The sequence below is a fragment of the Oryx dammah genome, unplaced genomic scaffold (assembly GCF_014754425.2).
Source record: "Oryx dammah isolate SB20612 unplaced genomic scaffold, SCBI_Odam_1.1 HiC_scaffold_14, whole genome shotgun sequence".
NCBI lineage: Eukaryota > Metazoa > Chordata > Mammalia > Artiodactyla > Bovidae > Oryx > Oryx dammah.
Genome location: NW_024070198.1, coordinates 9,057,854 through 9,073,964, shown reverse-complemented (window position 1 = coordinate 9,073,964; position 16,111 = coordinate 9,057,854). Strand labels below are relative to the sequence as shown.

Genomic DNA, 16,111 nt, shown 5'->3' with positions numbered 1-16,111 from the left:
AGCAGCAGCAGCAGCAGCAGCAGCAGCAGCAGCAGCAGCAGCAGCAGGTACCTTACGTGATTTTCACATTTGCTTCAGAGGTTGGCATTAGCGAGAACTGAGTGGTTTGGGCGCACATGACTGGATCTGTAAGTTCCCTGCCTACTTCTCCAAATGCTTTCTTCCAACACTCTCCACTGTCACCTACTCTACACCAGCCTTTTTCTTCTTACGGGTTCCTACATGACTAAGTTTGCACCTACAAGCTATGGAGCTCGCTCTTCCCTCTACCCGAAATCTGTTTCCCTGCTCTTAAATAAACACTCTATGACCTTTTCTGACTTCTGAGTGTGCTTCGTTGCTAAGTCGTGCCCAACTCTTAGCGACCCATGGACTGTACCCTGCCAGGTTCCTCTGTCCATGGGGATTCTCTAGGCAAGAATACTGGAGTGGGCTGCCATGCCCTCCTCCCCGGGATCTTCCCAGCCCAGGGATCAAATCCAGGTCTCCCTGGGTTTGCACGCGGATTCTTTACTGTCTGAGCCACCAGGGAAGCTTTCTGACTTCTACACTACCATAATGCCAACTGGACATGGAAAGCATGCAACAGTCCTTGTTGGATGGCTAGCTGGCCTGCTTAACTGATAACCACTTACTTTGAAGAGTCCAGGTATTCTGGTCCAAGCAAAAATAAAATGTGAGTTTAGTTGATCAATTTAATAATAAGCCAGTAAATAGAAAGATCTCTCATTCTGTGTCTTGACATGAAAATGTGTCAACAGCTTACTATCATACCTGTCAAGAAGTTTGCAAGATATATTTTCCTCTTTTATGCCCCTTGTAGCTCACTTGGTAAAGAATCTGCCTGCAGTGCAGGAGACCTGGGTTCGATCTCTGGGTTGGGAAGATCCCCTGGAGAAGGAAATGGCAACCCACTCCAGTATCACTGCCTGGAAAATCTCATGGACAGAGGAGTCTGGTGAGCTGCAGTCCATGGGGTCGCAGAGAGTTGGGCATGACTGAGTGACTAACATTTATGGTTCAAACAATTAAGTATTTCTCTTTGCAGTTCATTTTGCATGACATACCATGAGCTGAAGCTTGCTTTTCTCCTGTCAGTAATAAACAATATAGGCATGACTTCATTAACCACTGGTTGTTGAGGCTTTGTTTTGTTTGCTATGTAAATTCGATTCTGTTTAACAGGTAGGAGACAACCCTGTTAAAATCTGGATCTACTTACTAGTTGTCAGATGGGAAATTTAAGGACTCTGAACTTCAGCTTTTGTGCAGAAAATGAAATACAACTATCTACCCTGAAGGGTAGGTAAAGTACGTGAAATATCTACCACAGCGTCTGGCACATGCTGCAGACTCAAAAGGACATTTTTTATTTTCCCATCCCTCCACCAGCCCCCAGTACTAAGAGTCAGTTTGAGCTCTCCCATGCATTACTTCCTGCTTTCCCTTCTTTTCTTACTTCAGCTTCCTCTCTCTGTGTTTTATTTCAGTCTCTAGGTACCAGACCTATCATCACAGAATTCCCATGAATTTTAAATATGTGCCTTCAGGTTTTCTGATGTAGAACTGTGTTTGATTTTCCTGAAGAAGATTCAAGTTGCTTGAGGTTTTCAAGGACCTCCTAGTCAAGAATTTACCTCAATAAATCATGTCCATAGTGATATTTTTGTTTTAATCTTATTGGATTTTTTATAGAAACAATGGCTTCAGTCTTCTCCAAGGACAGCTAAAACACATTAAATATCTGCTGGGTCTGGCAAAAGGGAAATTTTACCTTATATGCACCTACTATTTTATAAAAAGACTAAGATTTATTTTCTCCTTCAAACATTCATTACTATACAGTACTAATAATCGTAACAAGCCCATGCATTATTCATATGAATTGTGATAGCTGTACACAGTACACAATTAGCCAATTAATTACTTAAAGAACACTTGTGGTTCCCTTGTTGAATATAACCACGCAAAATGTTTTCTGACCAAATATACCTTCATGGAAATATTGAATAAAACTGGGAAGTTTGATAATTTTCATATCCATAAAATTTAAGTACATTTATCTCCCTTACAGATAATAAGAATTAGAAAACTAGGAAATCTTTAATTTCAAAAATATTATAATAGAAAAGGAAAGCATGAGTTTCACAGTATTTATAGGTCATATTTTTGCCTTTGCATACTGTTCACTGACTACGCTAATGCCTTTGACTGTGTGGATCATAATAAACTGTGGAAAATTCTTCAAAAGATGAAAATACCAGATCACCTTACCTGACTTCTGAGAAATCTGTATGCAGGTCATGGAGCAACAGTTAGAATCGGACGTGGAACAACAGACTGATTCCAAATTGGGACAGGAGTACAACAAGGCTATATACTGTCACCTTGCTTATCTAACTTATATGCAGAGCACATCATGTGAAATGCCAGGCTGGATGAAGCACAAGCTGGAATCAAGACTGCTGGGAGAAATATCAATAACCTCAGATATGCAGATGACACCACCCTTAAGGCAGAAAGCAAAGAGGAACTAAAGAGCCTCTTGATGAAAGTGAAAGAGAGTGAAAAGGCTTAGCTTAAAACTCAACATTCAAAAAACTAAGATCATGGCATCCGGTCCCATCACTTCATGGCAAATAGATGGGGAAACAGTGACAGACTTTATTTTCTTGGGCTCCAAAATCACTACAGATGGTGACTGCAGCCATGAAATTAAAAGACACTTGCTCCTTGGAAGAAAAGCCATGACAAACCCAGACAGCATATTAAAAAGCAGGGACATGCCGACAAAGTCCGCCTAGTCAAAACTATGGTTTTTCCCATAGTCCTGTATGGATGTGAGAGTCGGACTATAAAGTTGAGCACTGCAGAACTGGTGCTTTTGATTTGTGGTGTTGGAGAAGACTCTTGAGAGTCCGTTGGACTGCAAGGAAATCAAACCAGTCAATCCTAAAGGAAATCAGTCCTGAATATTCATTGGAAGGACTGATGCTGAAGCTGAAGCTCCAATACTTTGGCCATCTGATGCAAAGAACTGACTCAAGGGAAAAGACCCTGATGCTGGGAAAGACTGAAGGCAGGAGGAGAAGGGGACAACAGAGGATGAGATGGTTGGACGGCATCACTGACGCAATGGATATGAGTTAGAGCAAGCTCCAGGAGCTGGTGATGGACTGGGAAGACTGCTACAGTCCATGGGGTCACAAAGAGTCAGACACAACAGAGTGACTGAACTGAACTGATAGACCATATTTACCTGGGAAATATTAAACAGAAAAATATGACTATCTCATTTTTTCCCAACTCTCAGTTATTTCAAGAATAAACACTATGGTAAAAGCATAGCTTATTTCCTTGAAAATTAGGTTGGAGACTTATTTTTCAAAGCTTAAAGGAGCAATTCACAAAAATATTCCAATGAGAGGTTCAGGGGATATTCCCAGTAAGTTTAACCCTTCAGCCAAGACCAATGGATATACGCAATATGGTTTTCTAAACTGATCTGGCAGTTCGCACGTTAGGGAAGCCCATTCAGATACCTTAAATTCTTTCTAAAGTAAAATGCAGTAGGGAAAAAAATAGCCATGGACTCAGAATAAAAACAAAAAGCAAGACTGTCAAGGAAATCTTTTAAACCACTTAAAATCCCATTAAAAAAAAAAGCTAATAGATAACATTTTCTTTCAGAATTTTATGTCCAGTTATACATAACTACCTTGCTAGGAAAAGAAACTGGTCACTAGCAAATACCAGCTAAACAATGTCCTGATAAATAGTTGCAAATTTTTCTGTTGTATCGACTTAATTTAAATATACTATTTCCCTTTGATCACAAAGTTAAACTTCTTGTTTCTTGAATGGAGTAAGAGAAGAGTGTGTGTGTTTGGGGAGCGGGGAGTCCCTCTTTGTGAAAAGACATTTCTTTCACTATTATACAGTTCCACAGGATTTTGCTTATGAGTTAAGAATATAAAGCACTAGGCCATAAATTTCACTTGAGTAACTCAAAATTTACAACTTGTTTCCTATCAATAAATTGTAAGTGACATTTCCTTTCAGCTTTACAGAAGTGTTTAAGGCCATGAGAGAACTTTAACGTCTACTGAAAAGTGGTATCAAATATTGCCAAACTACACACACACACACACATTTAGTAAGACTGCAAGAAATTTAAAAATGAATACAACTCTAACAATGAAGAGAAACAGATTATTTATACAGATTTTGCCAAACCAATTTAGAAAATAACATACCTTAGAACATTGTAACTATTTTGAGTAGTCTTTAAAATTCTCCCTAGATATACCAACGAGAGCACCTGCGTCCTCAGCAAAGTCCGACTCTTCATGACCCCATGGACTGTAGCCCATCACGCCTCTCTGTCCATGGGATTTTCCAGGCAAAAATACTGGAGTAGGGTCACCATTTGCTTCTCCGGGGGATCTTCCCAACCCAGGGATGGAACTCGGGTCTCCTATGTCTCCTGCATTGCAAGTGAATTCTTTACTGCTTGGGCCAAGGCTCAGATATACCAACAGTAACCCTAAAAACTCAGGAATCAATATAGTTGTAAAAGGCGAGAACAAAATTTTATGCAGGATGAGTGCATCTTGCTAACTAACAGGATGAAGAACTCTAACTACTGTTTCAGGGGAGGCCTATCTGGACCTACCCTACTCAACAGTGCAACCTCTGCTTTCGTGTACTCGGTTCGTCCCCACCCTACTCACATTGCCCACCCCTCTCCCCACACAGCATTTATTAACTTGTAAGGGGTGTGGTGATCATTCATGATCTGTTGATATCATCCCTTACTAGAATGTAAGATCTATGAGGACAGGGATCTATATTGTTCACTCATTTGTATCCCACGTATCTAGATCAGCACCTTATACGTATCAAGTGCTCAAGAGCAACTGAGTGACTTACAATTTAGTTTCTTTATTGCATCATGTTGTTTTGTCGCTGTTTTGCCTTTTTTTTTTTTTTTCCAGTTTGCTTTATTCTTAACTCCCTCTTCTTTGCTCAACAAAGCCTTCCCAGTTTTGTTGTTGTTCAGTCGCTATGTCATATCCGACTCTTTGCAACCCCATGGACTCTCATGTCCTTCATTCACTATCTCCCAGTTTGCTCACATTCACGTCCATGAAGGCGGTGATGCTATCTAACCATCTCATCCTCTGCTGCCCACTTCTCCTTTTGACTTCAGTCTTTCCCAGCATCAGGGTCTTGTCCTTCCAAAGCATCAACTAGAATACAATGAATGATGCAATGTAACAAATTGTCCCCAAATCTCAGTGGAAGCTAATCTTCACTTCTTGCTCATGCTGATACCTAACACATTCAATACAGGGGGAGGATTCGAGCGAGTTTTGCTCCATACAGTCACTTGAGAGCCAGGCTGAGAGCTGCGCCATCTGGAACACACCGCGTCCTTGGCCAGTGTAGCAGAGAAGCCTAAGGGCTGCACAAGGGACTTTATTTTCACTGCTGCCCCTTGGAAGTGTCCCACCACTTTTCACTGCTAACTCCTGGGAGTACATTAGTCAGAAGGGCCCCTTCTAACTTAACGGGGGTGGAAATTTAGAGGAGCATATGGAAGGTGTGGTAATCACGATGGTGTCACATATCAATATTATAACTATTTTAATAAAGTCCATTTTCTCCATTAGAATGGAAACTCTGGAAGGGCCAGAGGATGTTGGTTGGATCTCTAATATAATCCAAACATCTACAGACTTGACAAACACTTGTTGAATAAAAAGTTTAAAACCAAGTATTAAAAATAATTAACCTTTTTAATTTTTTAAAGAAAACAAATACTGTCCGTAAGAAAGCATTTCTGTTTTTATGTCCATCAGTAGCCAAATGGAATTTTGATATAAACATTTCCGACATACCAACTTTGGATAAATGCACAACTTAGAAAGTAATTCAATAATGCACGTTATCAAGATTCTACCAACAAATTCATTAATATCCAAGATTCATTACTGAATGTCAAAGTCAACCAAGGTTAAGATTATTTTCATTATGATGAACTGTAAAATTCCAGTGCCAACTGGTTGCCTGAATCAAACTGTTTAATCCCTAAAACTGGAATCTAGCACTCTCAAACACGTAGTTCACCCAGCCACCCAGACCTCACTACACACACACACCCTCTCACACTCTCTTTTAAAAACTGCCCATTAGGGCATTATAATGGAAAAAGAAAATAGAAACTGAAAGAGCATTTGTAAACATGGTATATCACTTAGACAACAGAGTAGGCAGAAAAATCCTAAAAGTGTACATGAAAGCCGATAAATGATAAGCTACAGAAAGCCACATTTAACCATTTTAAGAATTTCACAACAGTGAGCAGATCTGACAAACTGAAACACCAGAGCCATGACTATGAGCTTTGCTCCACTCCAGAACAAACAAAATCTCTAACCATTTTAAGAACAGATGAGAATCCACATGCAACAAAGGAGATATAAATATTATTTTTAATTGAAAAAATGAATAATATAAATCCTTGTTAAACATTTCATTAAAAAATATGCAGCTTTATTTTAAAATGTGGTAATGCTCAAAAATGGCAGTTGACTTCACTCATATATGTAAAAATGTTGGTAAAATATCAATACATTGGTTTGTAACTTATGTACTGCCCTCCAGCTAAATTTTTTTTCACCAAAATTCTTAACTGTCAAGAAAAGTCTTATGTCCTAAGCCCACCATTATTAAACATGGTTAAGTTCCAGAGCTAAATGCAAACCATTCAAGAAATAGGTTTTGATGTGACAGAAGTCTTATGAGCACAGATATAGAGACAGCTAAGTGATAAACCAGCAGTAACTTTCTTTTTTGCAGGTTTAATTCACTCTCAATTGAGCAGCTGTTTGGGAATTATAGAGTGAAAAGCTCATCCTTCTTTTCCAACTTATAAGGGAAATAGAAAGGCGATGATGAAATTAACTACTAGTAGTGTTTCATACATTCTGTTTAGCACATAATTCCAAAATGCAAATGTTTGAAATAGTTTTTGAAGAGAAATATCTACAATCTTAAGCCTGTCTATTCTAAATAAATGTAACTGTATTTACCTAGACATGTATTATTCTGATGCCAACAATATTTAAACGTCTATGACTGACCCACTGAATTGGAAAGAGCCCTCCAGTACACACATAATCTGCATCTGCTGCACTAGAAAGAATCCAATCAATGTCCATTTTCTGATGTAATTTAACATTCTACAAATCCATGAAGAGAAATTCTAAGCTTAAAGGCTTTGAGAGTATGCACAGTACAAATTTCACTATTTAAAGAAAATATATACATGAATATATAAGAAAAAAAACATGATTGTATAGTCACTGAAGTATTAATAATGGCTATTTCCAGGTGGTGGGATTATGAGTGAAGATTTTTTATGGGAAACTGTTCTCAACATAGCTAACTTAAAATCCAAAGGGTATTACCAACCAATGAAATTACTGTCCTTTATGACTTCACATTACAAACTTTTAAAGCTACCAACATATGTACTTGTCAGAGTGGCTACATATATTCTGATACACTTGGAAGATCTCTTAAAAGATGGAAAAATAGCAAAATCATAAAAGAATATACTCTAAAATTAAAAACCATTGATAATCATTAGGTTTCCTACAGATACATAATTCCATAGGAAAATCAGTCTCTTTCATCTCATCTTTAGAAGTTTTTAAATGGTTTTCTCTCTTATCTTTTTTGCTAGTTTTTTTATGTCTTTATACCAGTTTGGACTGAATATTTACACTATTTCCATTCACAAACATTCCTCTCTGAACTAGTAACAGCGCTGCTTATCAAAACTTACACTCAAGCCATTTAAGACGAAGTTGTAGATCTGCGGCTAATTATCTGGCAAGAATAAAATATGAAAAGTTTCATATTAGCAGCAAATTAACTAGATTTAAGGGTCTTGATTTGTTGTGAGCCTTTGGAAGCCTGCATATTAAATACCGGTGATTTTTAAGTTCTCAATGGAAATGGTGATGGCATTCACTTAACCAAGCTAGCTCCAATAAAGGGTAGTGAGAACATGCAATTAAAAAAAAAACAACAGTAAATTCCTATTTTTCAGACATCACCAAGATCATCTTATAAATCAGAATGATCTTAGACTCCAGTATGGTTTTCATCCATACTTAAATATCTAAAAAGAAAAAAAAAAATGTGTGTCCTCACACATACACACTCTTCATACTTTATATTCACTTTTTAAAAGTTAGAGAAAATGTAAACTTGAAATAACATTAAATTGTTACATAAATGATCTGCTTTAACATTTTTATAAGCTACACTTTCACTTATTACCTTACTATGCTTTGTGAAAGGATATGCCTTACTTAGTCTTTGCACTCTTAAAAATATGAGAAATAACAAGATTAAGTTCAGGAACATAAAGTCTTTAGACTATTGTGGAATATAAATTTTTAAAGAGCGTAAGTCACAATGAACAGATGAAGCTTCCCATGTTGATGGCGTATTACAGAATCAAAGAATGGAAAAGCTACAAAATTGAAATCTGAGATATCAAATCCATTCTGGGCAATTATCTTCAGATACCCCACTTTGTAGAATATATAGATATAGATATATGTATGATTTTTCAAAAATCTTGAACATTTTGGGATTAGCATATTATTTAATATGTGCAATTTAAATTGTGCTTAAAACAATTTACCAAGTATTAGATTAAGATCCTAAAAAAGCTAAATGCCTCTCAAACATGAGTAGATTGGTACTCTACTCCCAAACTGATAAGGGCCCATGTTTTTATGTAACTGTAGGCATTGAAGGACAGCAGGGGGTTAAAAAAAACCTTACAAAAAACTTATTAATCACATTTGGCTGCCCATCATTAAAATGTCAATGAACCTAAGCAATTTAAATTATAAATATTCTCATTTAATAAAACACCCACACAATGACAAGAATGAGACTTTAATCAGTTTTAAGTGGAGTTTATAACACTAAGAGATAAAGGGTTGTTAACAAACACAATAACAAATGGACATCTGATTGGTAGGAGGCATTATCCTGTACACATCGTATTTTTTTGTGTATCCTCAGTGCATAGCATTTACACACAGAGCCACTGCTGCACAGCACAAGAGTATCTGAAGAGGCTGAATCAGAGTAAGGCTGTTGAACAGACTGAAATTTTTTAGTATATATATTCTATATGAAAACAGATTGAACTTTTGAACTGGCAGGGTAGAAGGCAACTCTGCCAAACACTGCAGGTGAAGCCCGCACTTCAGTGCACAGTCCCACCCCGTCCATCTGCATGCATGGCACATTAACAGCGTCTAAAGGCAGACGAGGCACTGTGTGGCAACCACAGCCGTCCTTATGAGCGTATTGCACAAATTTTCTGGAACCAAACAGTAACTTGTACCCTACTTTTATTTTTTAAAGCTGAAACATTTGATGCTGCCGGTAAACTCCACTCAAGTTTATAACCTGTGCCACAGTGAAGAATGGTGATGCTATTTACTCAACTACCCTTTAATAATTATGGCAGAAAAATGTTCAAGAGGAGCTACAGAGGACTTGGGATGGTACAGGGCCCAATTGTAAGCTTTCTTAAAAGTGATGCCTTCAAGTAACTTCAGACAAGTAAGCGGCTGCACATCCAAAAAGTCTAAGAAAACATTCCAGAAACTCAAGAGATTTACCTACAGAATGCATTTCAGGCTAATCATGAATACTGTCATAAATAAAGTTTTAATTAGGACTCGGAAACCTTTCAGTCATAACAATTCTTGTCAAATTCTATGGGCATGGTAACTGAAATAAAGGAGAGTAGTATGTATAATATATATTTATATATATATAATATATATAATGCCATTTTTCCATTTCCAATGACTACACCATAAAATGTAAGCAAGGCTTCTCAAAAACATTGAAACATTCAAAATCAAAACCCTCATTCAGACCTTCACATTCCAAAGGAAAAATAATAACAGTGCAAAAGCCCATTATAATGTCATTATTTATGACCTGGCCCTCCATGTTACATATTGGAACAATACAAGTTATGCTTTAATATACTGTGCCCAAAACTGTAACAAATAACAGTATTAATAACTATCTTCAAAACACAAATAGTTGATTTTCATTTTAGTCAACAGTTTTCAGCTTTTATGAAAGACAAGGTGAGATAAATTTCAATGATGAGAGCTGAGGAATAGGTGTCTTTAACTTTACCAATTTAACTTATGAGCAGTCAATCAATTCTCTACATATCAATGTTTAAATATAAATGTGTAAATACCGCTTTGTTAAAAAATTTTAAAACCTTATTTTTTGAATGAAACTGACGAGGTATGGAAAACATGTCAAGATTATTTACTAAAGAATATTTTAGATGAAGTTCTGCCTAATCTATTTACCATCAAACTCTATAAATGCTGCTCTAGTAGGTCCTATGCAATCTGTATTTGTAAATTAACTAGGTCAGACCACAGCTAGTGAACAATTTCAGCACCAATAAGTTATTGAAAATGAGATTTTACACCATTAAGAAATAAATTGGCTGGATAGTCAAACATTTCAAGGTCAAGGTGTAATTTGAAAGATATCAAATTTCTGGGAAAAAAATTATTTTTAATCATATCTTCACATTAACTTTACAATAGTAGTTGTACTCTGCTTAAAATCATATGCAGTCTGGGCATATCAAATATATGATATTTAAGAAGTGAAATTGAAGCCCTAATCCTAACTCTAGCACTATGAAGAAATGATTCAACACTGCACATTTAAAAAAATCTATTCTTTCAATAGCAAATTGATAAAAGCATTATGTGGGACAATTTCTACTGAAAAAGTAAATGACTTATTATTTGTGCAGTGTTGAAAATTTACTGCAACTCTAATTTCCTTTTTAACACAAATAACGTCCTTTTAAATATAAACATTATATGTATTCAATATTCAAGTAAAATTCCCTAACAGTTAATGACATTTAAAAAATGTGCAAAACTGCAAAACTCATTGTAATAGAATGTGTAAGGTCAAAAGGGTGGAACGGCTGACATCTATTGGATTGAATAAGTGCATCATAAGTTTTTAAAGAAAAAAAAATAAACCGCTTACTGTAGAATCTCAAATTGAAATTTCCTGTGCAGCATTACAAAATATTGTATATTTAATGAGAAAAAAGAAGCTTGTAGGCAGCACATGAAGCATCCACAGCAGGTACATGATTGAAAACTAATACCATAAGTGTAAGTTGCTGACTGATGTAGGTACTAATAGCATCTGACTTTTAGCACTGGCCTTGATTACACAGGAGATGGAGCAGTCATAACAACTGAGAAAACATATTTAATAAATCATTGTCGATTTTCATAATGTTTCAAGCCCATTCTTTGTTGATAGCCTCCACATTTGTATGGTTAAGTCATTGTTGCTGTGTTTCTTATCTATGACCATATTACTTTTATATCCCTTCATTTGTGGATTCTTAAGATGTTGTGGAAGGTTCATTCCTGTACCCCAATACAGATTCACTCCCTCTAGCTGCCTTTTCTAGCACCAATATGCTTAAAAAAAATAAAATGCACAAATAACAAGCAGTGACAGCGGCCAATTCTTCAAACGTCCAGATTAATAACTGTAGCATGCTAAAGAAAGGTGTGTGTAAATAGCTGGAGATGGTATATGGTCCAGAATCCAGCACACAACAAATGCCCTTTCTGAGCATTCCCTCCATTCCCCTAACCCGAATACATGCATTAGAATGTAGCAAAACCTTTTAGAAACTCCTCTTAGCCAACTGCAAACTTATCTGTTGCCACAAGTGCAAAGGGGTAGGATGTGAACCTGTGTATCACAAAGCTCTTTAGCCACTTCAGTTGGTGACAGAACACAAAATGAGAAATTCCTACGTATACACATCAGTCTGTCTCCACTTTTTATAAAACTGGAATAAAATGGGAAAGTGCCATCTTTATTCATCCTAATTGAATTTTAAATGTCCTTTTGACACAAAAAGGTATATACAGGACACTACACAATCTTTTTTCAACTGGACAACAAGTGTCAAAACCCTGTGGATGTATAGGGCAAAACAAGATTGGTCAGGAAAAGAGAATTGTTCCTATAACTGGTAATCTGACACAATGTCCTATTGCCATTAAAAAAAAAAAAAAGGTCCATTTTCAGTTTATTCAAGTTTGTTTTCATGGTGTTTTATCCCTCTTGATAAAAAAAAAAATCAGACTTTTGTAATTTGTGTATGCTGATCTTCATCAAAAGGTTCATTCTCTGGGTCAGAGTCAGTGGTGTCAGAATATCTGTAATGATCAGGTTCATTGTCACTGACATCTGGTGTTACAGATGTTGAACTGCTAGCCTCTGGATTTGATGACTCCTCTACTGTTTTTGTGAAGTACAGCTTCACCTAGAGAAAGAAGAGAAAGTGTAAATGGGAAATCCATAAATCTGACCACTCTCAAAAATACATATCTTTATCGGATTCATTTTTAAGTACTATGACATACATAATCCTTAAAGAGCCTTTTCAATGACCTCAAGATTTCCTATATTTTCTTTCTTGGTATACACTGAAAAGAAACTGGGATGTTAATATACTATGTGTTTTTTTAAATAAGCATAAACTACAGGCATTAATGAAATAATTCTACAAAAGAAATGTACTGATTTCAACAGTCCACATAATATTTTTCCGATCACAAAATTCAACTCACATAGAGTTGAGTTTCAAAAGAATATTTCACTTACAGCCTGTCTGAAATTCAATGTATTTTCTAATACAGATAATATTAACAATGATGTTTAGGATTCCATTCGCCCTAAAAACTTCACTGAAAGGGAGTAATAAAAAAGTTAATATCATACAGTGCTCTAAATAGTGAACCAACAACCTTTACAAGCAGAGGTGAAGTAACTGTCAAAACAACTCTACAGGATAGGTCTTTCTGTTTTAAAAGAGAGAAAGCTATAGTTTAGAAAGGCTAGGACACTTGCTAAAGGCCACATATCTAGTAGGCAGTGGACATGGGATTTAAATGAGATCTGACATCCAATTCTTTGATCAGTCTATTATAGTGTCCTAGCTTTCATTCTTGCCCTCCTCTCGCCTTTACTTTAAAGGAGAGGACAGAGTAAACTTTTAAAGACAAAAATCAGATTACCTCTCTCCTGTGGAGAACACACTCAGTGTATTCACACTTGGACTAATGTATGTTAGTCAGAATGATTTCTTATCTATTGCTCTTCAAATACACTAAGCTCACTCTTGTCCCAGGGTTCCTACACCTGCTCTTTCCTCTTTTCCCAGGTATTTTATAGCTCCCTCATTTCACTTAGGCCTCTAATTAAAGTCAACTTCTTGGAGAGGCCTTCTCTAACCATCCCACTAAAAAATACACCAAGGCCACTCTCTCTCCTATCTCTGCTTTATTTTTCCAAAGCACTTACCAGTATATGATATTATATGTGTTTACTGATAACTGCAATAGCTTTTATTTGTAAAAACAAATATAAAACCTCTTGTAACATTAAAACAAAAAAATAAAATTAGAGGAAGTCACACTTTAAAAGCTAGTAACTGAGGAAAATGTAGACAGAAAAGAAAGTAAGCAAACTTACAAATTCTAAAAGACACTTCAAAACACTTTAAATATAAGATCTAAAGGCACTTATTAGCTCCATTTTCACTCGAAACAGGTAGCCCCTCTGTATTTTTATTACTACTAGCAATATCCTTAAACTTATAAGATATGATTAAGTTTGCTACATGTTATAAAAATGGAATGAAGAGAGAATTTTTAAAAAGAAAGGAAGAGGGTGTGGCAAAAGGGAGAGAGAAAAATCAAGTACAATAGAGAAGAAGAAATGAGAATAAGAAAAAAACGGCAAACAACCATTAGGGAATGTTCACAAGTCAGATTTTTAACCTGATTTGAATTCTCATCTAGAAATATAAACAAAAGTACACAAATACACGTGACATACAGATAAAAGTAAAATGAACCAAATAATTCTGTAACAAGAGGAGGTAGGCAGAGTTTAAAAAAAGGAAGAAGAGGAGAGGATGATGAGAGAAGGCCTTTCAGAGCACATGAGATTGAAGCGAAGGTTAGGATGTAAGAAGGACAGCCAAGTGAAGGGCAGGGAGAGGCTGAGGGCTGGAGCACTACAGGGAGAAGGAAACGAACTGGAAAGACCTGAGGCAACTGAAGAACTGACAAGAGACCAGTCAGAGTGAGCTGCAGGAAGAGAATGTGGCTAGACTAGCTGCAAAAAGTAGTCCCATGCTAAATTATACAGCTCCCTGTAGGGCCCACCAGGAATCCAAGATCTTTAAAAAGTATAAACAAGACTGATACAATCACGTCATTTTTTAGATAGCTCTAAGGAGTTGAGAATAAAATGGAGAGGGAGAATGGTATAAGCAGTGAAAACATTCCATATGAATCATTCCTAAAGGGCTGAGTTCCTTCCCACTTCTTTCTTCACCTATTCCTACTTCATATTCAACTTAAATCCCCTCCCCAACCTATGCCCCATATTTCACCAAATTGCAAAGAACAGGGTAAGGAAAAGGTAGCCTTTTGACGCTCTGTGCACCCTGGATTTCATTAGAAAGTTTTAGGTTACTGCTAGGTAAACAATGCTTATGAATATACTTTATTTAAAAATTAACCATTCAAGTCTTTCACCAGCTATATACCTAGAATAAAACAAACACACAGAGCCATTCACCAACTTCTCAATATGTTTTTAACTGACCTTAAAATTTGGAGAAAAGTATCGGTTGGCCTTGTCTTTATTTGCTTTGTCGAGATCATTTTTTGTTAAAGTGAGTACTAGATATTCCTTGTCATTATCTGCACGCTCTATACTGCAAATACTATCAATTTCTTGATCACATAGACTTCCATTTTCTACTTTTTCTGAGGTTTCCTCTGGTCCTGGTATGAAGAATGTGTTTACCCAAAAGTGAAACATTTTGTCCTTTAAAAAAAAAAAAAAAGGCATATTTGAATTTTTTTTTTTTAGAGACAATGCTAATTTATTCAACATTTGTCCTAGGAAGTGAACAAATCATGCCATGTGCTATTTAATATTCTGAACAAAGGTAAACACAAAAACTAATACTGGGCAATCTATGGGTTATCTATCTATAGCATCTAATTCCCATAGGAAGTTTCCTTTAATTCTAATCTAGACCAAAAATGTGGTTCCACAAGTGCTAAAATAAACTTACTTTAATACCTTAAGTAAAATATCTTTTCTAGTCTAATGTTAGTTTTTTAAAGTGTTGAGTTTATATTATATACTAAAAAAATTCAGAAATGGATTTAATTTCCTCTGTGTTTCAACAAGCTATTACAAAATTTACTTTAACAAAAGCTCTTGAAATGTCAGTTCAACTTTCCAATGAAGCACTGAAGGGTATTACGAACTTCAACTTTTCGTTGTTACAAAATGCCTGCTTTAAAAAAAAAAAAATCACTTCTTACTAATAACGAGGTCTTGTAAAAAAAAAAAAAATCACATCAGAAATTCACTATTTCAAACCTTTCCTGATCAACATAGAAACTGTTCTCTCTCTTGACTAGTGGAACCGGCCTGTATGCATCATTTGACAGTTAATGATGAACAACCCTGTGACATCTTATCTGGTACCTTAAACTCCCATTTCAATCTTTTATTCTAATTTATCTTCAGGCTTATTTTCCTGGGAAGATGGTAAGAACCTTAAGAAACTTATGTCTTAAATGTTTTTGTATCTTTTAACAGCACCTAGCAGAGCAATAATGTGGTAGAAGTCTTTTAAAAATGTTTTATTAATTTCAATTATTTTAGCAAAGTTACTGAGTTAGTAACTACACACATACTTCACTTAAGAGCCAGATGAAAATAAACTAGCAAAATTTGAAACTTCAAAAACTGTGGATTGTGCTAATGCACTAATTATAGAAAAACTGCTTTGTTTAAAACACACCAAACTCTTACAACATGCAAGGAAAATCACATACAATGGAAATAAATGTAAAGTAATTCAAGATACACAAATTATTATAAA

General features: G+C 35.9%; 1 protein-coding gene across 2 annotated transcripts in view; it reads right to left on the bottom strand.

Moving 5' to 3' along the window:
- Positions 1 to 5,782: 5,782 nt before the first annotated feature.
- Positions 5,783 to 16,111, bottom strand: part of PTEN (phosphatase and tensin homolog) — a 102,979-nt gene continuing 92,650 nt past the window's right edge. For both annotated transcript variants that reach the window (XM_040254696.1, XM_040254697.1), the window contains 2 exons: positions 14,812 to 15,036; positions 5,783 to 12,457 (listed from right to left, as the gene is read on the bottom strand). In XM_040254696.1, the coding sequence (XP_040110630.1) occupies positions 12,272 to 12,457; positions 14,812 to 15,036 (411 nt within the window). In that variant the 3' untranslated portion in view covers positions 5,783 to 12,271. The remainder of the gene's footprint in view (positions 12,458 to 14,811; positions 15,037 to 16,111) is intronic.